Genomic DNA, 27,765 nt, shown 5'->3' with positions numbered 1-27,765 from the left:
GGCAGGAACTGGTTCTCTTTGGGATTTTGGCTGGGGGATGGGCGGGGAAGATGGCGCTGGCGAGCGCCTTTGTTCCCCACCAAACTGAGCTCTGTCGTCCGGGGGCTCAGCAGCTTTCCTTCCCTTTGTCCTCCAGCCTTCCCGCTTTCTGAGCAGAGCTGTTAACTTATGACCTCCCAGCCGCTAAGTCGCGCTTGCTGTCGGAACACAGTCCGTCAGGCCCCTCCGCTTTTTGCCAGCCAGACTCGGGGGCTCTGCTTGGCCGGCGAGCCGCCCCTCCGCCCCGGCTCCCTCCCGCCAGTCCGTGGAGCACGCACCGCCTCGCCGCCCTTCCTACCCTCTTCCGTGGGCCTCTTGTCTGTGCTTCAATGTAAATTTTTTAATTAAAAATACATGTGGTGTGTGTGTGTATCTTAATATATATATTATATATATACAATGGAATATTACTCAGCAATAAAAAATGAAATCTTGCCATTTGCAGGAACATGAGTAGAGCTGGAGAGTGTAATGCTAAATGAAATAAGTCTGTTAGAAAAAGACAAATACCATATAATTTCACTCATGTAGAATTTAAGAAACAAAGAAAAAGAAAATGAGAGAGAGAGAAGGGCCAAGAAACAGAATCTTTATTATAGAAGAATCAACTGATGGTTACCAGAAGGGAGGTGAATAGAGGGATGGCTGAAATAGGAGGACATCGATTAAGGAGTTCACTTGTAATGAACACTGGGTGATGTATGAATTTTTGAATCACTACATTCTATACCTGAAACTAATATAGCACCATATGTTAACTATACCATAATTAAAATTAAAAAAAAAAATAGGAGCGCCTGGGTAGCTCACTCGGTTGAGTGTCTGACTTCGTCTCAGGTCATGATCTCTCTATTAATGAGTTTGAGCCATGCATTGGGCTTTGTGCTGACAGCTCAGAGCCTGGAGCCTGCTTTCGGATTCTGTGTCCCCCTCTCTCTCTGCTTCTCCCCTACTCACACTCTGTCTCTCTCTGAAAAATAAATAAAGATTAATTTTTAAAAAAAAATACAAAAAATAGTAAAAGTGAAAAAAATAGATACTCCTTTTATTAGTAATTATCAGATAATAGAAAATCAGATATGATTTACCAAATACTTAAAAGATTATGAAACATTGACAAAAAAATGAAACAAGGTCTCAAGAAGAAACAACAGAAAAATGTAAAATATGCACTCCTGACCTGCCTAGATTCCCCCTGCTTATTTTATGTCCTAGAGTTCAAACTTCCTGTATTGCATCAATCAGGTTCACTTCCTCTAACTTTGAATTGGGCATGGCTAATGAAGAGTGTTTTAAGTAGATCAGACAATAGGAATTATACAGTCTAGTGTTTTTTGTTTGCTTGCTTGCTTGCTTGCTTGTTAGTTTTGCTTTGTTTTGTTTTGTTTTTCTTCACTTAAGCTTTCATTTTGTAGAAGTCCCTCTTGCTGGTTGAATATTCTGAAGATCACAGCTGTGTTAATCATTTCTTTGTTCATCTTATCCTTTTCCTATTTTGTTTTAATTCTAAAGTTAAACATACAGTGTAGTCTTGGATTCAGGAATTGAACCCAGTGATTCATCTCTTACATATAACACCCTGTGCTCATCCCAAAAAGTGACCTTAAAGCTTGTCACTCATTTAACCCACCCCCACCACATCTCCATCAACCTTCAGTTTGTTTTCTATATTTAAGAATCTCTTATGGTTTGCTTCCCTCTGTTTTTATTTTATTTTTCCTTCCTTTCCCCTATGTTTATCTGTTAAATTTCTCAATATCCACATATGAGTGAAATCATATTTGTCTTTCTCTGACTGGCTTATTTTGCTTAACATAATACACTCTAGTTTCATACATATTGTTGAAGATGGCAAAATTTCAATCTTTTTTTATCACCAAGTAGCATTACATTGTATATTGTGGAGTTATTTCTAGAGAGTGTATTGTAAGCCCTGGGAAAGTGAATATGAAATAAAGGCTATGTGCAGTTTGCTGCTGCTGCTGTTTCATTTGCAGAGGCAGCCCTGCATGTCTGCTCAGTCTAAGTGCCTGAGAACTGTTTCTTCAGTAAGAGGTTACAACTGTCGCCGAAACAGGGACCAGCAAAATCGACTGTGTAGCTCATCTCTCAAGCCCCAAAAAGGGAAAGGACCACTGCTCATCCAGGTAGGAACTACCAGCACTCAATAACCATGACAAGATGAGAAAAATATCCCTAATTTTTTCTGTTTCACTCAGGCATGCAGACCCCTCATCTTCTTGTTTCTTTTACATTTGTTTTCATGTTCGCTTGTCATTGGGGATTTCACTATCTAAACAGGAGGATATACATAAGGAGCAACTCTGTATGCTTTTGTTCTAAGGAAGTAAAATCCCAAAGATTAAACCAATTGCTTTCCATAATGTATCAGCAATGCCCATGGTCCCCTGTGGTGGTCCATTGAAATGGAAGATTGGAAGTACATAGGGAACTGCTTAAAAAAATGGTCTTGGCCCATTAAAGATATCTCATTTACACACTTGGAACTTATGCTGCATTGTCATTTCTGCTTTACAAGAAAAACCTGATAAAAAATAGTTGGCAGGACTCTCCCATGTAATTTAACCCACTAGAGTAAATTTGGATTGCAAAATTTAGAAAAGGACTGATCTTCTGTAAAACTGCATGTCCTTAATACAATCTACCAGTTTTATTTCTTCTGCAAGAAACAGGATAAATGGACTGAGGTACCCTATGTCCAGGCTTTCATGGCCCTATTCCAGGATCCAGAACTGAGGGCCTCTTGCAGAATGTGTTTGGCCACTAACTAGGCTAATAAACTCTCTCCTGATATATTGGATGATTGTCTTAACAAGCCTCCTCCTAATAAACCCAGGTTGCTGGAGAAAACACAGGCTATCCCTAATGAAGGGAACGCCGACACTCTGTCACTGTTCCTCTTTCCTAATAGACTCAGGTTACTCTAGCTGCATGTGGGGGCTTCTCCCTCATTCATTTCCTAAGTTAATGACTATGATAATTGGAGCAATTGTCTATGGTTAGTCTACCTAGGGAAGGAGACTTTAAGGAATATTCACAAGGAGCTGCTGAAATGCCTTTTGTTTCATGGAAATTCCCTGTCTTCTTTGACTTGACATGGACTGCCCGTTTCTAGTTATGGTGGGGAAAAAAATCTGTCTCTATTCATAACTGATAGGGTTTAGAACTGGGAGACCTCTTTCTGTCCTCTGAGCTTTAATCCATCTCCAGCCTCCTTGGAAGTACCTCACCTCTTCTGCCCTTCTTTCCCTCCTCCTACTTCTACACAACTTTGGATGCAAACTACGTGACAGACTTCCACACTTTCAGGGCACCTCCAGCACCAACGGCTTCTCCTCCTTCCCTCACTGTCCAAGGATCAAAGAACACCCGTTTTAGACTTTGTTTCTCCACTTCAGATTTCCTCACTGGTACCCCAGGTAAAAATTGAGCATGGTAAACAAATTGCTTCACTTTTAAATGGATCCAGATAAAATATATTTGGTATTTTAATAAAATTAAGTTTATTGTTTTAATTAAGATAGACTTGTCTTTAAAATTGTCTACATTAAATTTACAACTTTTTCTACCTAAGTTTACTAAAGATCAAATAAGCTCATGTAATCTCTGTTGCAATTTGTTAACAAAAAGACAATTTAAAATAATGTCTACTTCTGTCTCAAAAGTTTTCATGGGTAACTGTTAAGATAGCTTTCAAGGTCTTTGATAACCTAAAACTTTAAAGTTTTTTCTGGATGATAAAAGTTTTGTCTGGGTGGCTCAGTAGGTTAAGCATCCGACTTCAGCTCAGGTCATGATCTCATGGTTCATGGGTTCGAGCCCCATGTCGGGCTCTGTGCTGACAGCTTGGAGCCTGGAGCCTGCTTCGGATTCTGTGTCTCCCTCTCTCTCTGTTCCTCCTCTGCTCTCTCTCTCTCTCTAAAAAATAAATAAAGATTTAAAAAATTAAAAACAACAGAAAAGGAAAGGATATTTAAATCTGTTAAAAAATTCTTTGTGTTTAATTGATTCATAAATTTTCCATCTAAAAAATTCTGATATAACAGTTCACAATTGGTTACTACTTAATTTTTACTGGAAACTAAGGTTTCTGAGAGTTAAAATTCTGCTAAATATAATTAAAACTGATGAAAATAAGAAAAATAACTCTGTATGTAAAAAATTAAGATATAGATTTATATATTTTTTATATTTATATAAAATATATAATATGTATAATATAAAATATATAATATATGTTTATATGTATTTATATATTTTTATTTTATATATTTATATATATTTAATTTTTTACATACAGAGTTATGTAAATATATATATATATATGTATAACATTTTTGTTAAAGGTAAAAGAAAATAATTTTGTCCAAAATGAGACTGGTTATTAAAAATAATGGCTTGGGAAAAAATCTAAATGCAAAGGAAAGTTGTAAATGTTTCGTGAATGGAAATCTTTGGGAAAAAAAATGTGTGGTTAAGACAGACTAAAGTTAAAATAAATGGATTTTAAAAATACACTAACACAAGGTTAAAATTCTACTTTTCTCTCTATTCAAAAAGCAGTTTTCTTGGATTGTGGATCTGCTCTTGAAAGAAATGTAAACAAAGGTCTTTTCTCTTTGTCTGACAAAAGAAAAAAAAAGCTTTATGTTTTGTTTTTATCAGGTCTTTAATTACTTAGTCAAAACTTCTCAATGTTAAAGGAACTAGGTTTTGCTAACAACTATATAAACCTACATATTTGCCTTTAAAATCTCTTATGGCTACCTTGATTAAATAAATAAGATTTATAACGATCTGTAATCCTATTGAGGTTACACTTTATAACTTTCTAAGATTTTAATAAACTTCCTAGGATTTAAAATTGTAAATAAAATCTTTGTAACCAATTGAGTCTTTTTATTTAATAAATAGTCTTGGAAAGCCCAAATAATTGGAAACTTTAGGGTGTATTGCTTGGGTAAATACTATTAACTGCTCAAATATATATATATATATGTATATATAATATATATATATATATATACATATATATATATACATATACATATATATATATATATATATATATATACAATTCCTAAAGCTTTAATATGTTTTAATATATAGTCATCACTTGATATTCTGATTATCAAAATGTTATATGTCGCACACTAAATTTCCTTCTCAATTACATCATAATAAACTCTCATCAAAATAAATTCTTATATCAAAATTTTAACCATGTCCATTTTTAAGTCTTTTGTCATTTATAGTGATGGCAGTAACCCCTCCCAGCAGGATGTGGAATCCAAAGAAGAGGACGATTGATCACTCAGCCAACTGAATCATCTTCTGGGTAATGTTAGAAATTGAACCTCAAAGGTTAATGAGGTTTTAATCAACACAGGCACACCCGAGACCCCTAAAAATATGTTTCTACCCATCATCTCTTGCCTTGCTGCCAACTCAGCTAAGGTAATACTCCTGCTAATGTCTCTGCTTTATTTACCTGTTGCTTCTATTCACCCACCCTCTACTTTTACCTACTGGGCTCATCTTCTTAGCTCTCCTATTTGTATTTAGTCTCTTGGAAAGATCCTGAAATTCCTGTCTCATCTAATGACTCCTCCATTACCAGAAGACACTGGGTTCCCATTAATGCTAATGATTTGCCTAACTATCCATCACATAGACTCTCAACAAATTGGACTTTTTCTCACTTGGGCATCTCTCTATGTTTCTGTTATAATCCTAACACTTGCAATACTAACCAAAGCCTCTGTGTCCCTCTTCACAAACAATGGTATTCTTAAGACACCAAAAAATGTATTCCAGGTAAGTACTATCCAGTATCTTATTTTGTTCTCAAAATAGAAATATGAGGAAACCTAAATGAGGGAAACTGAGTACCCAAAACTTCAATGCCAGTATATACCAGACCCTGGCTGGAGATGGGGCCCTATGATGGCTTCTCATGGGACCTCTGCCATTCTTGTACTTTAACCAAATATCCGTAGTAAAAAATAAAATCCTTGAAAATTGGGGACCTCAAGGAAAGTAATGGATGGAGAAGTAATAGAACCTAGGAAGGACATATCTGGAATCAGTCACTTCCTTTCCTATGACACTTTTACCCCCATATGGAATCCTGGACTTGTTATTCCAATACTTTGAGTCAAATATTCCACTAATGCTTATTCCTCTATTAAAACTTCCTTTTGGAGGATTGACCTGCCATTTATTCACAGAAAATTTATACATGATCCCACTACATTTATACATGACAAATATAATTGGTCCTATACCAATGAAATCAACAGTACTCTTATATGTACTACAAGGCCATATATTTTACTACTTGCATCTGCAGCTCCAAATTTTAATGAGAAACACACTATTTTAATAGGGAACAAAACATGGGTGACCACTTTGTTTCTCTCCTACAGATATATCACATTTTATGTACAATTTGTTCACATCACCAAAGTCACAACTGTAGTCACTGGTTCAATTTAATCGGCCTTGGCAAGGGGGCGGTGCCCATTGCAACAACTTGTCTCTGAATTATAGGAAAGAAAGAGAACCAAAAGATTTCTAGGCATTGTGTTGGTGGCTATTTTGGCCATTACAGCATTTGCAGCAATAGCATGCTCGGAAGTCACCTCTCTATCCAACTACTTACAGACCACACACCAAATAAACCAATATATGTAAAATACTACACTAGATTTGGGGGAACAAGTGAGAATTGATCAACATATCCTTGCCCAACTTCAGGCATTAGAAGCTGCTCTTGTGTGTCTAAGAGAACATCAACAGGTATTGTGGACTTTATTACGACTTATGTGACTCAGGTTTCACAACCTACTGTATCACCCCCACTTTACACAATGAGTCCTGGAATTAAATGCATAGACATCTTAATCAGGCATTTGACTTGCCCCTAAATGTCTCCATTAACAACTTAAAAATCAGATTGCAAAAATAATTACAAGAACTTCAACCAAAAAAGGCAATAATTAACACTCTCAATATTTCTAACTGGATCAAACCAAAAAATTGGTTCTCTGCGTTCAATCTACAGTCCTGATTTAACAAATATAATATTGCTAATAATATTGGGTTTTTGTTTTGTTTTGTTTTGTTTTGTTTTGTTGTCAAAATGATGATGTCTCTTTGCTCCTCTAACAAGTCACCCAAGGTGTTCTTCACCATACCCAGATACTCACCACTTCTGTGACAATTCCTGATTCTGTTAACTGAAAAAAAAGAGGGGGGGAGGGGGAGATGTAGAGTTATTTTTAGAGAGTGTATTGTAAGCCCTGGGAAAGTGAATGGGGTAATTTATGAAATATCAGCAATGTTCTGGTTTCAAGATTGTCTGATGTGCTAGCACTATGAGATCCAGAGCCTCATGATCTTCCAGGAGCCAGTTGGGGAACAGACCCACTGTAATTGTCTAGCTGTCCTTGAGACTGCATCTTTCCTGCATGCTTTCGCATAAACACCGTTTGTGTGTTTGGTCTATGTCTGGAGGCTCTTCGTGTTTTCCTACAATACTTTGGCATTCTTTGATGTTTATACCTGTTGAACATGAAATATAAACTATGTGCAGTTCACTGCTGCTGCTGTCTTTGCTGGCAGAGGCACCCTGCACGTCTGCTCAGTCTTAGTGTCTGAGAACTTTTTCTTCAGTGTGTGGCTACAGTATATACACATACCACATCTTCTTAATCCATTCATCAGTTGATAGACATTTGGGCTTTATGCACAATTTGGCTATTGTTGGGAGCACTGCTATAAACAATGGGTTGCACGTGCCTGTCGAATCAGCATTTTTGTATCCTGTGAATAATTCCTAGTAGTGCAATTTCTGGGTCATAGGGTAGTTCTATTTTTAATTTTTAGAGGGATCTCCACACTGTTTCCCAGAATAGCTGCACAAGTTTGCATTCCCACCAAAAGTGCGATAGAGTTCCCCTTTCTCCACATCCTTACCAAAATCTGTTTCTTATGTTGTTAATTTTAGCCCTTCTGGTTGGTGTGAAGTGATATCTCATTGTGGTTTTGATTTGTATTTCCCTGATGATGAGTGATGTTGAGCATCTTTTCATGTGTCTGTTAGCCATCTGGATGTCTTCTTTGGAAAACTGTCTACTATGTCCTTCGCCCATTCTTCACTGGATTGTTTGTTTTTGGATGTTGAGTTTGGTAAGTTCTTTGTAGATTTTGGATGCTAACCCCTTATTGGATAGGTAGTTTGCAAATATCTTCTTCAATTCTCTTAGTTACCTTTTAGTTTCCTTGATTGTTTCCTTTGTTATGGAGAAGCTTTTTATCTTGATGAGGTCCCAACAGTTCATTTTTGCTTTTATTTCCCTTGCTTCCAGAGAAATATCATGTAAGAAGTTGCTGTGGGTGAGGTCAAAGAGGTAGCTGCCTGTTTTCTTCTCTAGGATTTCAATGGTTTTCTGTCTTATATTTAGGTCTTTCCTCCATTTTAAGTTTATTTTTGTGTATGATGTAAGAAAGTGGTCCATTTTCATTTTTCTGCATGTTGCTGTCCAGTTCTCCCAGCACCATTTGCTGAAGAGATTTTCTTTTTCCCATTGGATACTCTTTCCTGCTTTGTGAAAGATTAGTTGGACATATATTTTTGGTTTCATTTCTGAATTCTCTATTCTATTCCATTGACCTATTGTCTGCTTTTGTGCCATTACCATACTGTCTTGATGATTGCAGCTTCATAATACAGGTTACAGTTCATGACTGTGATGCCTCCAGCTTTGTTTGGTTTTCTTTTTCAATTTTACTTTGTCAATTCAGAGTCTTTTCTGCTTCCATAAACATTTTTGAATTGTTTCCTCTTGCTCTGTGAAGAATGCTGGTGTTATTTTGATAGGGGTTGCATTGAATAGTAGGTTGCTTTGGGGAGTATCAAGATTTTAGCAATATTTGTTCTTCCAGTCCATGATCATGGAATGTTTTTCCATTTCTTTATGTCTTCTTCAATTTGTTTTGTAAGCTTTCTATAGTTTTCATTGTATACATTTTTCACCTCTTTGGTTAAGTTTATTCCTACATATTTTATAGTTTTTGGTGCAATTGTAAATGGGATCAGTTCCTTGATTTCCCTTTCTGCTGTTTCATTAGTGGTGTATAGAAATGCAACTGATTTCTACACATTGATTTTATATCCTGCAATTTTGCTGAACACATGTATCAGCGCTAGCTGGTGGAATCTTTTGGATTTTCCACTTAGAGTATCATGTCCTCTGTGAAGAGTGGAAGTTTGACTTCTTCTTTGCCAGTTTGGCTGCCTTTTATTTCTTTTTGTTGTCTGTTTTTTGAGACTAGGACTTCCAACACTATATTTAACAACAGTGGTGACAGTGGACATCACAGTCATGTTCCTTATTTCAGGGGAAAGCTCTCAGCTTTTCCCTACAGAGGATGATATTAGCTGTGGGCCTTTCATATATGTCTTTTATGAGGTAAGGTATCTTCCTTCTATCCCTACTTTCTTCAAGGTTTTTATCAAGGAAGGATGCTGTATTTTATCAAATGTTTTTTCTGCATGTGTTAACAGGATTGTATGGTCCTTATCCTTTCTTCTATTAATGTGGTGTATCACACTGATTGATTTGCAAATATGGAACCAGGCTGCAGCCCAGGAATGAATCCCACTTTATCATGATAAATAATTCTTTTAATGTACTGTTGAATTCAATTTGCTAGTATATTGAGAGTTTTTGCATCCACGTTAATATGGATATTGGCCTGTAATTCTTCTTTCTTGTGAGGTCTTTCTGTGGTTTGGAATCAAGGTAATGCTGGCTTGATAGAATGAGTTTGGAAGCTCTCCTTCCATTTGTATTTTTTTTGGAAATGTTTGAGAAGATTAGGTATTAACTCTGCTTTAAATGTCTGATAGAATTCCCCTGGGAAGTCATCTATCCCAGGACTCTTGTTCGTTGGGAGATTTTTGATAACTGCTTCAATCTCTTCATTGCTTATGCATCCTTGTCAAATTTTCTATTTCTGCTTGTTTGAGTTTTGGTAGTGTGTATCTAGGAATTTGTCCACTTCTTCCAGAATGCCCAGTTTGTTGGCATATATTTTTTTCATTCAATTATTTTATAATTGTTTGTATTTCTGTGGTGTTGGTTGTGATTTCTCCTCTTTCATTCGTGATTTTATCTAGTTGTGTCCTCTCTCTTTTTTTTTTTTTTTAGAAGTCTTGCTAGGGGTTTATCAATTTTGTTTATTCTTTAGAAAAACCAACTCTTATATTCATTGATGTGTTCTACTGTTTGTTGTTGTTGTTTGTTTGTTTGTTTTATTCTATGTTGCTTGTATCTCTTCTAAATTTTATTTCAGATTATGTTTCAGATTATGTATCTCACCCTCTCTCTGCCCCTTTCCTGCTGTCATTCTGTCACTCTCTCTCAAAAAAAAAAAAACAAAAAAACTTTGACAAGACCAAAATTAAGAAGTTTCTATCATATACTTTCTATGTTATCAAGTGTTACATGTAAAAATTTAATCCATTTTAAGTGAATTTATGTGAACGATGTAATGTAGGGGACCAATTTTTTATTTTTCTCCACATAGTTATCTATTTCCATTTATCTTACATTGAAGATATTAGTTCCTATTATATCTTCCTTGTTTTCTTGATAAATATTAGTTGACCATATATATATATAAGTGGGTTCTTTTCTTGGCAGTCAATCAGTCCCATTGATGTATGTGTCCATTTTTATCTTGGTAATGTATGATTTTAATTCCTATAATTTTGTAATTAAGTATGCAATCAGGAAGTGTGATGACGCCAATTTTATTTCTCTTTTCAAGATTGTTTTTGCTCATCTAGGTTTTTGTGGTTTTGTATTAACTTAGAGATAGCTTTTATTTCTGTTTCTGTGAAAAAAGGTAACAATCATAATTGAGATTTTTAAAATTTGTTTTGGGATAGAAAAAGAGAGAGAATGTACAAGCAAGGGAGGGCCAGAGAGAGAGGGAAAGAGAATCTGAAGCAGGCTCCACACTGAAAGCACTGAGTCCAATGCAGGGCTTGAACTCATGAGCCACAAGATGATGACCTGAGCTGAAAACAAGAGTCAGATGTTCAACTGACTGAGCCACCCAGGTGGCTCTGTAATTGAGATTTAAAAAAACATATTTTTCAGGGAGTTTGTTGTTTGTATATAGAAATGAAACTTTCTTAATATTTATTTTGTATCCTGCTATTTTTCTAATTTTGTTTATTGGTGTAAATTTGCAATCGTATCATCTGCAAACAGAGATATTTTAAATTTTCCTTGCCAAGTTTGATGTTTTGTATTTCTTTCTCTTACCTAATTGCTTTGGCCATGTCTTCCAGTACTATTCAATAGGATTGTAACTGTGGGTATCCTTGTGTTATTCCTGCTTTTAGAAGAAAAACTCAGCTTTCAATTTTTCTCTTTTGAATTTTGTGTTTGTTGTGGGTTTGTTCTTTATTTTATTGAAGTACTTTATTTCCATACTCAATTTTGGAGAGTATCATGAAAAGATGTTGGCACTTATCAAATGTTTTTCTGCATCTATTCAGTTGATCATATATTTTTAATTAATTTATTATTTTTATTGAAGTATTTTTGACAAAAAATATTACTTCAGTTTCAGCTGTACAACATATTGATTCAACAACTTTATATTTAATGCTATATTTGCAAGTATAGCAACCATCTCTCACCATAAAATGCTATCACAATATCATTGACTATATTCCTTAAGCTTTACCTTTCATTTGCATAATTGAAAACTTCTATTTCCTTTTCCCCTTCACCCACTTTGTACAATCCCCCACCAACTTCCTCTCAGGTAACACCAGTTTTATTGTATATAATTGGGTCTTTTTATTTGTTTTGTGTGTGGTGTCTGGAAGAGATACAGTTTCATACTTTTGAATGTGGATAAACAATTTTCCCAACATTTATTCAAAAGACTTTTACCCATTGTAATTTGTTGTCTCAAGTTTTGTATATTTTATTTATTTATTTATGTATTTATTTATTTATTTATTTATTTATTTATTTATTTATTATATAATCTTTAAATTTATTAGTGTTTAGTATCACATTTATTGATGTATGTATGATAAGCCATCCATACATCACATTTACAAATTCTATTTAATCATTTTATTTATTTATTTATTTTTCAGAGAGAGACAGAGAGAGCAAGTCAGGGAGAGGCACAGAGAAAAGGAGAGAGAGAATCCCAAGCAGTGTCTTCACTGTCAGCACAGAGCTCGATGCGGGGCTTGAACCCACAAACCGTGAGATCAGGACCTGAGCCGAAACCAAGAGTCAGACACTTAACCAACTGATCCACCCTGGCGTCCCTCTACTTAATCATTATGTGTGACACTTTTATTTATTGTTTCTTTGTTTCAAGTTTTATGTAAATTCTAGTGAGTTAACATATTATGTAATATTATTTCCAGGACTAGAATATAGTGATTCATCACTTTCAGGTAACTCTGGAATGTTCATCATAAGTGCCATACTTTACAGCTATGATCCATTTAGCCTGTCCCCTGCCTATCTCCCCTCCTGCAACCCTCAGTTTGTTCTCTATTGTTAAGTGTCTCTTACTGTTAGGGTCCCTGTCTTTTTTTTTTCCTCATTCCCCTACATTTATCTGTTTGTTTCTTAAATTCCACATGTGAGTGAAATCATATGGTATTTGTCTTGTATATGTATGTATGTGTGTGTATATATATATATATATATATATACATTTATACAAATAGCATATGATTTCACTCATATATATATATACACACAATCAAATACCATATGATTTCACTCATATATATATATATATATATATATATATATATATACATACAAACATCCCTTAGACATTCGAGCTCTTCCCATAATTTAGCTATTATTGATATTATTGATAATGTTGCTATAAACAATGGAATACATGTGCTCCTTTGAGTTTGTATTTTTTATTCTTTCAGTAAATACCTAGTAGCACAATTGCTTAGTCTTTGGTTTGTTCTATTTTTAGCTTTTTGAAGAACCTCCAAACTATTTTCCATAGTGGCTGCAACAATTTACATTCCCACCAACAATGTAAGAGGGTTCCCCTTTCTCTGCATTCTCACCAACATCTGTTGTTTCCTGTGTTGTTAATTTTAGATATTCTGACATATATGAGGTGGTATCTCATCTTGGTTATGATTTGTATTTCCTTGATGATGAGTTATGTTTAGCATCTTTTCATGTGTCTGTGAGTCATCTGGATGTTTTCTTTGGAAAAGTGTCTATTCATGTCTTTTGCCAATTTGTACTAACATCCTGCTAGCAATCTGCATGTCTTGTTTGGAAAAATGTCTGTTCATGGCTTCTGCCCATTTGTTAGCTAGATTATTTGTTTTTTGGGTAATCACTTCTATAAATATTTTGTACTGGTACAAATATAAGTACTTTGAAGATTTGTACAGTTGTACATTTGTACCTCTGCATTCCATAGGGTTAGACTGTTGTGTTTTCATTTTTATTTCATTCCATATCTTTTTCTTCTATAATTTCCTGGTTAGCTCATTTATTTTTCAGAATTTTCTTTACATTTCATGTATTTTTGGTCTCTGCATTTTTTTCTTGTAACTTTTCCAAGTTTTATAACATTCTAATCTGAAAACATGCATGATATGATATCAGTATTTTTGTACTTGTTGAGGCCTGATTTGTGACCCAGTATGTGATTTATTCTGGGAAATGTTACATGTGTACTGAAGAAGAATGTGTCTTCTGCTGCTTTAGGATGAAATGTTCTGAATAGATCTTTTCATCTATCAGGTCCAGTGTGTCATTGAAAGCCTTTATTTCCTTATTGATTTTCTGCTTAGATGATCTGTCCATTGCTATATGTAGGGTGCTAAAGTCACCTACTATTATTGTATTATTGAGTTTTGTTTGTTATTAATTGATTTATATATCTGGGTACTTACAAACTGCCAACAAAATATTTACAATTGTTATATATTCTTTGTGGATAGACCCCTAAATTATGATAAAGTGCCCTCCCTTATTCATCTCTTGTTATAGCCTTTGGTTCAAAGCCTAGTTTTTATGATATATGTGTCCTACTCTGGCTTTCTTTGGTGATAATTACATGATAAACTGTTCTCCATCCCCTCACTTTCAATCTGCAAATGTTAGGTAGCATATAGATGGGTTTTGTTATTTTATCCATTCTGATATCTTATATCATTTTATTGGACCATATAGTCCATTTACATTCAAAGTAATTTTTATAGATAAGAATTTTGTTCCACTGTATTACCTGTAAAATCGCTCTTGAGATTTTGTCTGTTGCTTTCTTTTTTTAAGTTTTTTTTCAAAGTTTATTTATTTATTTTGAGAGAGAGAGAGAGAGAGAGAGAGAGCAAGCATGGGAGGGGCACAAATAGAGGGAGAGAGAAAGAATCCCAAGCAGGCTTTGCACTGTCAGTGAGGAGCCCAATGTGGGGTTCAAACCCACAAACCGTGAGATTATGACCTGAGCTGAAATCAAGAGACAGATGCTTAACTGACTAAAACACGCAGGTGTCCCTCTGTTCCTTTCTAGTCTTTGATTTTGGTCTTTGCCACTTCAAGGGTCCCCTTTAATATTTCTTGCTGGGATGGTTTAGTAATCACAAACTCCTCTAGTTTTTGTTTATCTTGGAAGGTCTTTATCCCTCCTTCTATTCTAACTGACAGCCTTGATGGATAAAGTATTCCTGGTTGCATCTTTAACCCCCTTCATGATGTTGAATATAACATGCCACTTGCTTCTGGCCTGCCAGGTTTCTAAAGCGTGGTCTACTGCTCACTTGATTTATCTTCCCTTGTAGGTTCGGGATTTCTTTTTCCTTGGTGTTTTCAGGATTCTTTTCTTATCTCTATATTTTGCAAATTGTATTTCAATATATCTTGTTGCAGGCTTTTTGTTGAATTTTATAGGAGTTTTTTGTGCTTCCTGGATTTGAATGGCTGTTTCCTTCCCCAGATTAGGAATGTTTTCAGCTAAGGTTTTCTCAAATGAACTTTCTGCACTTTTCCCCTGTCTTCTTCTGTAACTCTTGTGATAAGAATGTTATCACACATTATGGAGTCAGGTGAGTTCTCTAAGTCTACATTTGTGATCCATTACTTTCCATTCTCTCTTTTGTTCAGCTTCATTATTTTCCACAATTCTATTTTCTTTAGCACTGATTCTTTCCTCTGTGTTGTCCATTCTCGTTCTCATTGCCTGCTGTCAGTTTTTCATCTTGGTTGTAACTTTTTTTGGGGGGGGCCTGACTAGCTTTTAGGTCTTTTACCTCTGCAGAAAGGGATTCTATACTGTCTTGTAGGTTTTTCTCAAGCCCAATAATATCCTTATTTTAAAATTTTGTTCAGGCATATTATTCATGTATTTTTATTAGATCCTTTGCCACAACTTCTTCTCGTTTTTTTGGGTGACTAATTCCTCCTTTTTTGAAATTTGCTTAGACCTTTGTCTATTGTGTGTTAGTAAAATCTGTTACATTTCCTGGTCCTGAGAGTAATCGCTATATTAAGAAAGGTCCTATACTGTCCATGGCTGGAATGTCAGGGTTTTTTTTTTTTTTTTTTTTTTTTTTTTTTTCTGTGTGGACTCTGCTGTTCTGTTTTGGTTGCTTTTTCTGTCAGATAAGTCCTATGCTGAATTTCTTCTTGCCTGCAGTGTGGAGTGTTTGGATCTGGTCCAGTGTGTCGTGAGTTTTAACTGTGTTTTCATTTGCTTGTTAGAAAAGGCTAGATCTTATTTCCTTCAGAACTGAAGCTTTGCAGCACTCTATGATAAATAGACTTTGTGTGTGCAGGGGGGTGGGGTGGTGTGCTGGTTTTCTTTGGAAGGGGCCTGATGCACTGGTTTTCAGGCCAACTTGTCCTTGTAATGATGCACCTGCAGGACAGAGTGGGGCTGGGCTTGGAGTAAGGCACTCCAGCCTCCACTCATGTGCTGTATTGCCCACTGAAGTCTGTCCATAATGATGAGCAGAGGGAAATGGTATCACCTGCTCTCTCATCCACAGAAAAGGGAGTTTGCACCCACTGCTGTTCAGGTAGCCCTCACAGAAGAGTGAACAATCTCCCCTCAGGTGTCCTAAGCTTCTGTCAGAACTTGCCTTCACCCTGTGTCCGAGCCATCTCTCTGCCTGGTGGCACAGTATTGCTGTGTTTTATCTCAGGTGTGTGGCTGAGTTTCAAAGCTCCAGGGATCTGGTGTGGTGCAGACCTGTGCTCACCCTCTGCGTCTCTTTGTGTTGTGGCTGATGATGGTTTGTCCTAGAAAAGCAGTCACAAGACCATGTGGGATTTGGAGTTTATGATAAAGCCCAGTCAAAAGCTGGCTACCAAGTTGGCTGCCTTCATCAGGTGCCTCTGCTGCTAAGCTAATTAATGCAGCCACCCAATGGAACCCACTTACTCTTTTGTTCCCTGTGAGGTAATGCAGCCTCTCCTCAGTGCACTTCAAGTAGAGGAACTGTTTCTCCCTGTGCAACCCAGAGGAAACAAAGGCCACCTTGTCCACTCTTGGGCCTCCTCCCTCCTTTCCCACAGGAGCACTGGTAAGCCCAACTGGCATGACCCCAGAAATGGTGGGACATCTAAAACTTCAGGCTTTGAGCACCACTGCTTATAAAAACTGTGACAGTCAGGCCCTTTCCTTTCCACAGGCAATGGTTTTAGTGAAAAGTTTCTCTTGTGCAATCCCCTGTACACTATTTTCACTTTCTCTTTCTTACTCCTCTTTCTGTGATCAGGACTCCTTCCTCTGTAGCACGTGCAATTACTTTCTTCTCCAAATCAACTCTCTGTATCTCCTACCTTCTACAATGTGACCATTTTTTTTTCTTCCTCTACATGTGCAGTTTGTTCTCAGTCTGATTTCTTGAATTTTCAAAATGATTTGATATCTATCTGGCTGTGTTTGAAAAATGAAGCAAGCATAGGGTCACCTTACTTTTCCACAGGCTTAACTCCTCTCCAATAGCCATGTCTTTACATTGGATATTCAAGTTAGAAGGTGCTAAATTCTGTGAATGCTTGTGTCCACAATCTGATTTTTTTCTGAAATAGGACATGTGTATTTGTCATTTCCTTCCAAGTCCAAAATAGTTGCATAGTATTTTTTTTTCCTTTATTTCTAGAATCAGGAATCAGATATCATGATTTACATTCTTGTACTGTCTGATGTTCACTACCTAAAAACAATTGTCTCCTATGTTTTATTTATAGCCTGACTTTTTTGGGGATAGATAGTCTGGCTTAAGGTACTATTTACATAGACACAACTAGATGTGAAAGTTATTATACTATTTTATGATGTAACAATGTTTTTGTTTTTGTTTTTTTTTTTTTGTTGTTGTTGTTGTTGTTTTGTATTGGAAAATGAATCATGCACCTGAAATTAAGGAAAACATAATTTTGGATAAAATAATAGATTTGAAACAGCCATATCTCTCTCCTTCTGTCTCCCCAATGATAGGGAAGTTGAGAAATGTTTCCTCAGAAAGAATACAATAGTGGAGAAGAAATTGAATATGAAATATTCTGGATTAGTTACTTTGTGTAAGAAGAGAGTTTGTTCAAAATAGAGAGTTTGTTCCACTTTGAAAGTTTACAAATTACTCCAACTCCTGGAGGCAGGAGTTTAATGTAGAGTATGCAGAATTTGAAACAGAGATTAGAGTTGGATATATAAGGTATTGCAGAAATGGTAGTGGGGAAAAATGGATACATAAATAGATAGGTATTGAATAAAGACATTAACTATTTTGAAGACATTAATTAACTTTAAGATATTTTACAGAATTCATGTGACCAGTCTTCCACTAAGCTCAATATTCTGTGATTTTTACTTCTGGAGAAAAACCCACCTTAAAATGGATATTTATGACCTGTCAAAATTTCTACTTCCTTCTCAATGAAGCTCAGCTGTACAGCAAATTCAGCCCATAAACCCAACATTTCATAAACTCCCTCACTCTTAATTATAAAATCAGAGATCATCAGGTGAGTGTGAAAATTCTAATTTTAAAGTTAGAAAATAATATATCAGTAATATTAATAGAGAATAGAAACCAAGAAAAAAAAAGTATTGCAGAAATATTGAAGGAAATATTGAAACCAAGAATAAAATTTCTCATAAAAAAGGAAATTCTTCTATAGAGAACTATATAAATATTATTAATATCTGAATGTAAAATACAGAAAAACATTGACATGGTAAAGATGTAAGGACAGTTTAGGAGACTTCCATGAAGAGTTAAATGAGAAACAGAAAAAATAAAGGTTAGAGAGACAGCATTAAAAATAATAGTAATTAAGGAAGTCAAAATAATAAATTTCCTGAGAGAGGAAAGAAAAGAAAAACAAAAAGAAAGGTATCAAAAATTTTTAAAAAGGGAAGATAATTCATTAAAAGAATAAAATGAGTTTAAGAATGAAAGGCTCCATTTTATTCTCAGAACAAGGATCTGTAAACAGAAACTTTACAACTGTGAAATCCATGAGCACAAGAAACAAAGAGACTCCCTCAAGATCATTCAGCAAGAGAATAAACAAATATGCATAAATGTGAGGAAAAAGCATAGGAATTCCCTGAGCTTGCATAGGTGGGTTAACAAGATATAAAAAAAAATAGAAAGCCACAGGATGAATGCATCCAAGATTATTAGGCAAATAAAATTAGGTAAACAGGTCAAAGGCCCCCAGTATAGGAATAGGAAATCTCAGGATGAAATTGTCCAAAATGATATAAACAAGATTAGGTATTCAGGGTGGAAATGCCTCCCAACTTAATACAATAGCAAAAGGCTGCTTTCACAGGAAGAAAGGACCAAAATAGGTAAACAGATAAACAGGGCTATAGACCTCTGTAGGGCGAAGTTGCCTGGAGCAGAACTAATTAGCAAAAGAAAGGTGCCTTGTTGACCCTGAGGTACCATGCTCTTTCTTGTCCCCAGGCAAGTTTAGGTAAAGGGAGGTGGTGCCTCATATCTGCTGTAAAAAACCTTCCACCCAGCACCAGGATTTTGTTTCCTGTTGCCCAATCCCCTAACACTACATATCTTCAAAAGCCCCTTTCCCTCATGCCCATGAGTGAATGTTTATGATTTCATTGTCTTTGCTCACATCCATCACACTTGTAAGTCTTCTGATCCTAATAAAAACAGAGCAAGGACCGACCCTTAGGGCTTTTGTCTCCTCTCAGACATTAGTCTCTCTCACACTTTAATCCTGAATCCACTCTCTTGTTGGGCAACAGAGAACTCCAGACAGAGTCTATGGCACATAAACATAAAATTATTGTGAGTTTGAGTGCATAGGTCATCAATATAGATAAGGAGGAGGGAAGACAGAGAAACAACCTCAAATCCTAAAAAGTCAAATTAAAGTTTTTGACTTTTAATTAATTTGACAAGATCAAATTAACAATATTTATGGGAGTAGAATCCTTGAATATCTAGAAAATATGTTACTTTGTTGTGTCTTTTTGGCTGTCTAATGTCTAATCCTTTTAATTAATTTGACAAGATCAAATTAACAATATTTATGGGAGTAGAATCCTTGAATATCTAGAAAATATGTTACTTTGTTGTCTCTTTTTGGCTGTCTAATGTACAATACAATTTTTCTGGTCAGAGTATTTTAGGTTTAAATTTACTTTCTCAAAAATATCACTCAAAAATAATATCATTATCTGAAAAAATCTCTTAAGCACATGAGATTAGGGTTTATAAAACAAAAATAGACTAAGGTTTTGTTAAAGGAGAACTTTAGGTATCACTCTAAAAATATATTCATGAACAAAATACCTCTCTCACCTCTCCTACATGCTTTTTCTAAGTCATCATGAACCCTCATTAGGAATAGAGACATAGCATTCATTTTTTATTTCCAGTTAGCTATCTCCACAGCCTGAACTTGTCAGAGACTGATCAGCTTTAAATATAAGTTGATCATTTACTTTCTCTACTCAAAGTCATCTGTGGTTTCCTCTCATTCAGAGTAAAAGTTAACAACTTCACATGAACTGCAGTGTCTGCTGGCCTTGCAGCTATTTCTTTTTATTTTTTCATTTTTTTATATATAATTAAATCCTCATCTAGTTTATTGTTGCCTGCTTCCCTGAAGTTGCACTAGACTCTGAAGCCCCCATGTCACAACCTCACCATGTGCTTTTCTTGGACCCATTTTAGTCCTATTCTCTCTGGGACTACACTCTTCTTTGTTCTGTGTGCATCCCACTTCCTTTCCAATGTTTCTGTCTCCTGGTGAAAGACAGTGAGGTTAGAGCTCACTTTTGAACTTTGAATCACTGCATTGGTTTTACTGAAGTGGTGCCAAAAACTGGTTGTGATCCATAGGCAACACTCAATATATCATGACTAAAACATTAGATGCTAAAGTTAATTACAATCCTATCCATAGATGTGTAAACAACCAAAAAAAAAAAAAAAAAAACCGCACACACACACACACAATCTACTGATTTTCAGTGAGATTTATTATTGGCTGGTGGCAATTAAGCAACTCAGTCGAGAAAAACATAACATTATTTTCCCTTTGGAATAGGGCAGCTCAATAAATTAAGGTCTTGGACAATTCAAGTACACAAGAGACTAGTAAGAGAGGTAAAATTGCCAAGTTCTTTAAGTCCCATATTTCTTCCTATTGACATAACGATAAAGCTTGTTATGGAAATCATATGACTTTTCAGAGGATCAATACATGTGATCATCTGTATTGAAATGAGATTTTATATCCTTCTGCCCTTGTGATGGTAATAGTTAAAAATACAACTGGAACTTTCATATACCAGGTTTGGAGGTATACTATTAAATGATTTATTTGGAAGAAAAAAAAATATTTAAGCTTAAAATGTTTTAGATATAATAATTTATTTTGGATATGAGAAAAATAGGAGTTAAAAATACTAATTTTACAAATAATGAAAACCAAGAAAATGTAAAGGTATGGTCTTATTCTGCTGCACAGATTGTTTGATTTAAAAATGCCAGGTTTCTGTAGTCAGATTCACTGGGAGAAATATATACATACGCAAATACACACACACACACACACACACACACACATAATATATATATATATTACTCAATTTAAGAGACTCCACTTTTTATGATTTTTAATAATTCTATCATAATATTTTGAATTAGAGCATATATGACAATTGCCAGCTGTATAACTGTAACACACTAAGCTTAAATTGTATTAAATGTTAAATTAAATCATAATTAATAAGAATAGGTAATGAAGAAAGAAACTCAAGGTGAAACTAAAAAAAAAAAAACACTAAGTGTTGAAAGTGGAATGCTATATTTTTTATCCCCCCAAATATTAATCACATGTATAAATTAGAATCCTCAAGAACTCTGTATTTAAAGTTTATATATTTTTGAGAGAAGGAGAGAGAGAAAGAAACAGAGAGAGAGAGAGCAGGAAAGGGGCAGAGAGAGAGGGAGACAGAGAATCTCAAACAGGCTCCACACTGTCAGCACAGAGCCTGACATGAGGCTTGAACTCACAAACTGTGAGATCATGACCTGAACCAAAGTTGGACGCTTAACAGACTAAGCCACCCAGGCACCCCTTCAAGAGCTCTTTAAGCTAGTATTTCCCAATCATTTTATATCTATCACATTAGAGATGACAAGCATATATAGAAATCATTCTATTTGTAGCTCTGAACTTCTGAGTTTTTCTTCCTCCATCACTTGAGCTGTTAGTAGTATTATAAGATGAAGAATTTATAGTATTTCTACAGGGACAGTAGTACATGTATATAAAATTTAATTATTAAAAACATATTTTAAATCATTCAGAATATTTTTACGTCTTGGACTAAAATATATTGTAAAATTTATTGCATTGTTTTCTTTAAAGTTTCTGCAATTATATTTTTTAATATATTAAAATTTTTGGGGCGCCTGGGTGGCGCAGTCAGTTAAGCGTCCGACTTCAGCCAGGTCACGATCTTGCGGTCCGTGAGTTCAAGCCCCGCGTCGGGCTCTGGGCTGATGGCTCAGAGCCTGGAGCCTGTTTCCGATTCTGTGTCTCCCTCTCTCTCTGCCCCTCCCCCATTCATGCTCTGTCTCTCTCTGTCCCAAAAATAAATAAACGTTGAAAAAAAATTTTTTTTAAATTTTTATATTACTATTTCCCAATTCCAGCAACCACTATTTACTCAGGATCATTCCATTGTCCATCACAATTGAGAGAGGTTGATCACATATGTCGGATAATTAAAATAAGAAGAAGGTGTGGGAGAAAATATTGTATAGTGCATCTTTATAGTTCCCTAAATTTGCATGAAGCCTGATTAATAAAATCTGTACAAACAGAAGACACCAAATGTCACTGTAAATCAAATTGACAACCACACTCATGAGACTAAAACTATTTGGATTTATCTCCTACAGTGTGTGGTCTATTCTTCTCTGCCAGAGATTTGCATTAATTTTATGGGAAGAAAAGAAGAAGACAAGGAAGGGGATTGGACAGGAGGTGGACTTGAAAACTGTTATAGTTTGCAAGTACAAACATTTTAGTATTAGATGTGTAAATATGATGAAAAAGGAAAAAAAAAGTTTGTGAGGAAAATATTTTTTTTCCCCTAATGATATAGTGGGAGAAATCAGATGACAGTGTGAACAATGAATCAATTGGTGATGAGGAGGTCAATAATCTTAGCTAAAACAATGTAGGATTTTTGATGACTAAATCAGGACATGTATCATATGAAAGTATGCACATAAAACCATGTAATTTTATGATAAATATTTTGAGTTTTGTGCATGAGAACAAAGTTAGATTGATTTCTATTTAATCTCTCTATTAAACATTGTATTTATTTATTTATTTTGATGTTTATTTGTGTTTAAGTGTGAGAGAGTGTGAGCAGGGGAGGGACAGAGAGAGAAGGAGACACAGAATCTGAAGCAGGCTCCAGGCTCTGAGATGTCACCACAGAGCCTGACGCAGGGCTCAAACCCATGGACCATGAGATCATGACCTGAGCCAAAGTCAGAGGCTCAACAGATTGAGCCACCCAGGTACCCTACTATTAAACATTTTAAGTGTAAGGACATCTCTAAATTAAGCAGACAGTAAGTAGGTTAAAGATTTCATAGGATAGATTGCAGGTCTGTAATCACTTTCTTTCTAAGAATTGTTTACTATTCCACTCCTTGGAGGTATGCTGAAACAGGTTTTGTTAGTGATAGGATAATCATGATATAGGTACCATGTGACTAAGACGCAATTTAATAGTTGTTGGTTTGTCACTTTGAATTTACTGAGAAATGTGGGAAGGATACATGCTTTTCATGTCTTGATAAGAACTGTTGAAAATTTCAACGCTTCAACAATTTTCATAGGACATGTGTTGAAACACATTTACAAGAACTGAAAATAAAGTGGTTCAATAAAATAATATTACTCAAGTAATTATTGGTGGTTGATATAATGTGTAGGAGTTAGATTTCTCTGGTAAATAGTTTGTATGATTGCCATTGTAGAAACCCATTTTATGTTCAATATTGAAAAGTTGACAATGATATTTTATTTCTCTGTTTTTTATACAGATTATGCCTCCAATAGTGACAAATCTCACACTTGTGACAGAATTTATCCTCATGGGATTTTCTACCAATGAAAATATACACATTTTGCAGTTAATACTCTTCTTTTTGATTTATTTCTGTGCTCTGATGGGGAATGTCCTCATTATTATGGTCACAACTTTGGACCGGAATCTCCACACCCCCATGTACTACTTCTTGAATAATTTATCCTTTTGGGATCTCTGCCTAATTTCAATCACTATTCCCAAATCCATTGCCAACTCTTTGTCTCACAATAACTCCATCTCATTCATTGGCTGTGTTGCCCATGCCTTTCTGGTAGTTTTTTCAGCAACCACAGAACTGCATCTCCTGACAGCAATGTACTTTGACCGCTATGCTGCCATATGCCATCCCCTGCACTATGAAATTATCATGAACAAAGACGTGTGTGTTCACTTGACAGTCTCATCTTGGCTGGGTGGGGGTTTGATTGCTTTGATGCACACAGTTGGTACCTTCTCCTTATCCTACTGTGGATCTAACATAGTCCATCAGTTCTTTTGTGACATCCCCCAATTATTGGCTATATCTTACTCAGAAAATTTAACAAGAGAAATTGTACCTATTATCATTAGTGTGGTTTTGGACATCTGTTGTTTTATTTACATCATCATTTCCTATGTGAACATCTTTTCCACTGTCAAGAAGATTCCATCAACAGAAGGTCAGTCAAAAGCCTACTGCACTTGCCTTCCACATCTGGTGGTAGTTATATTATTTCTCTTCACTGGCATCTTTGCTTATCTGAAGCCACCTTCAGGGATTCCTTCTATTTCTGACCTTTTAATTTCTATGTTCTACACTATGGTGCCCCCAACCATTAATCCTATTATATACAGTCTAAGAAATAATGTCTTAAAAATGTCATTGGGGAGGTTGCTAAAAATAATATTCACCAAAAATTAAAAATTATTCCCTCTTTTTTTTTAATGTTCGATAATACTTATGATCTACAATTTTACACACATTATTTCTTAGTATTTTTGTCTCAAATTTTTCTAGAGCACTTTTAGGATTAAAAACATTAAAAGAAAGTACAGAAAATTTCCATATAACCACTGCATAGACTTCCACAGTAACAATATAATTCACTAGGATCATAATTTTTTGTTTGTTTGTATTATTTATTTATTTATTTATAATTTTTTTTTTTTTTTTTAAACAAAGACATACCTACATTGAAACCTCATGATTATCCAAAGCCTATAGTTTACATTAGGGATTCTCTTAGTGCTTTACATCTATGGTTTGGACAAATACATAATTAAATATATTCATCACTGTAATGTAACATAGAGCATTACACTACTCCAAAATTCCTCTGTGCTCTACCCATGATTTTCCCCTTAGATTACCCCAGGTATCCACTGATCTTTTTACTATCTGCATATTCTTGGCTTTCCCAGAATGTCACATAGTGGGAATCATACAATATACAATCTGTTCAGATTGGCTACTCTAATTTAGTTACTATGCATTTAAGTTTCCTCCATGTGATTTTGTAGCTAAATAACTCATTTCCTTTTATTGGTCTTGGACATTTCTGAGGGATTTTTACTACTGCTTCTATTTCCTTACATATTATTGGTTTTTTGAGAATTTTACAATGTTTTCTTATGAATCAGTTTTAGTAGTCTGCATGTTACTAGGAAGTAATCCATTTCTTTTAATTTGTCCAAATTGATGGCATGATCCTTTACATATTTGTATATTTGTAGTAATATCTTCTTGTTAATTTATGATTCTATTCATTTGAGTTTTCTCTATTTTTATCTTAGTCTAGCTAATGGTTTGTCAGTTTGGTTAATATTTTAAAACCATCTCTTACATTTATTATTATTTACATTTTCTGTTTTCTATTTCATTTATTTCTGAATTGATCTCTCTTATTTCCTTACCTCCAACAACTTTGGCCTTACATTGTTCTTTTTATAACTTCTTAAGGTGTATGTTTGGTTCTTTATTAGAATATTCTTTTTTATCTTAGTGTAGGCTTTTATTCCATTAGAATTATTTAATAGAACCCCTTTGCTACATCCTATAAATTTTGATATGCTGTGTTTTTGTTTTCATTGTCTCATTTACTTACTTTCCTTTTAATTTATTTGAGTCACTGGTTCTTCATTCATGGGTTGTTTTCTTTTTACTTATGTAAATTGTTTTAGTTATCCACCTGCTACTGATTTTTATATTGTTTGTCAGAAATTGTGCTGGGTATGATTTCAGTCTCCTTAAATTGTTAAGACTTGTTTTGTGTCTTAACACATGATCTATCCTAGAGATTGTTCTGTGTGAACATCACAGGAATGTGTATTCTGCTGTATTAAATAGAATGTATTGCAAATATGGGTTGGTCTAATGGGTACTTGAAGTCCAATAATCCTTATTGATTGTCATTTGATTTTTGCTTGATTTAGTCATTTTTGAAAGTGGGGTATTAAAGATTTATACTCGTGTTTTGATGCCTTGTCTCAGTTGAAATCTTTTAATATTTCATTTATATATTTAGTGATCCATGTTAGGGGCATTTAAATTTTCAATTGTTATGTACAATTGATAAATTGACTATTTCATCATTATATAATGATTTTTGTATTCTATAACAGTTTTTGATTGAAAGTCTCTATTGTCTAAGATAACAATGGCAACTATTTACTTATTTATTTATTTATTTGCTAAACATATTTGTTTTTAATCTAGATCCAAGTTAGTTAACGTATAGGGTAGTATTACTGGATTCAGAAGTAGAATCCAGTAATTAATCACTTACATATAACACCCAGCGCTTATCCCAACAAGTGCCCTCCTTAATTCCCATCACCCATTTACCCCATCCCTCCACCCGCCTCCCCTCCAGAAACCCTAAGTTTGTTTTCTGTATTCAAAAGTCACTTATGGCTTGCCTCCCTCTCTGTTTTCCTTTTATTTTTGTTTCTCTTCCCATATGTTCATCTGTTTTGTTTCTTAAATTCCACATATGAGTGAGATCATATATTTATCTTTGTCTGACTTCTTTCGCTTTGCATCATACCTTTAGTACCATCCACATTGATGAAAATGGCAAGATTTCATTCTTTCAGATTGCCAAATAATATTCTATGGTATTATATATACACACGACATCTTCTTTATCCATTCATTAATTGATGGACATTTGGGCTGTTTCATAATTGGCTATTGTTGAAAGCACTGCTGTAAACATTGGGGTGCCTGTGCCCCTTCTAATCAACATTTTTGTATCCTTAGGGTAAATACCGAGTAGTAAAACTGCTAGTTCGTAAGGTAGTTCTATTTTTAACTTTTTGTGGAATCCCTATACTATTTGCAGAGTGGCTGCACCAGTTTGCATTCACAACAGCAGTACAAAAGTGTTCCCCTTTCTCTGCATTGTCACCAACATCTGTTGTTTCCTGAATTGTTAATTTTAACGATCCTGACAGTTGTGAGGTGGTATCTCATTGTGGTTTTGATTTATATTTCCTGATTATGAATAATTTGAGCATCTTCTCTTGTGTCTGTTAGCCATCAGGATGTCTTCTTTGGAAAAGTGTCTATTTATGTCTTCTGTCCATTTCTTCACTAGATTACTTTATGGGTGTTGTGTTTAATATGTTCATTATAGATTTTGGTTACTAACCTTTTATAATATATGTCATTTGCAAATATCTTTTCTTATTCTTTCAGTTGCCTTTTAGTTTTGTTGATCATTTCCTTTGCTTTGCAGAAGTTTTTATCTTGCTGAGGTCCCAATAGTTCATTTCTGCTTTTGCTTCTCTTGCCCCAGAGGTGTGTCTAGTAAGAACCCACTGCAGCCAGGGGTGCTTGGGTCGCTCAGTCGATTAAGTGTCCAACTTTGATGTAGGTCATGATCTCACAGCTCGTGGGTTCGAGCCCCACGTCTAGCTCTGTGCTGACAGCTTAGAGTCTGGAGCCTGCTATGGATTCTGCTTCTCCCCCTCTCTCTCTGCCTTCCCCCACTCACACTCTGTCTCTCT

General features: G+C 35.1%; 1 protein-coding gene across 1 annotated transcript; it reads left to right on the top strand.

Annotated features, from left to right (window-relative positions):
* Positions 1-2,000: 2,000 nt before the first annotated feature.
* Positions 2,001-24,676, top strand: LOC121023275 (olfactory receptor 14A16-like). The gene is made up of 2 exons (XM_040465040.1): positions 2,001-2,186; positions 23,729-24,676. Exons 1-2 carry the CDS (start codon positions 2,001-2,003, stop codon positions 24,674-24,676), a joined length of 1,134 nt encoding a protein of 377 aa, XP_040320974.1.
* Positions 24,677-27,765: the final 3,089 nt, after the last annotated feature.

The sequence above is a fragment of the Herpailurus yagouaroundi genome, unplaced genomic scaffold, assembly GCF_014898765.1.
Source record: "Herpailurus yagouaroundi ecotype Mexico unplaced genomic scaffold, PumYag 542, whole genome shotgun sequence".
Lineage (NCBI taxonomy): Eukaryota > Metazoa > Chordata > Mammalia > Carnivora > Felidae > Herpailurus > Herpailurus yagouaroundi.
The sequence above is the reverse complement of the archived record's forward strand: the minus strand, read 5'-3'. Positions and strand labels throughout refer to the sequence as shown.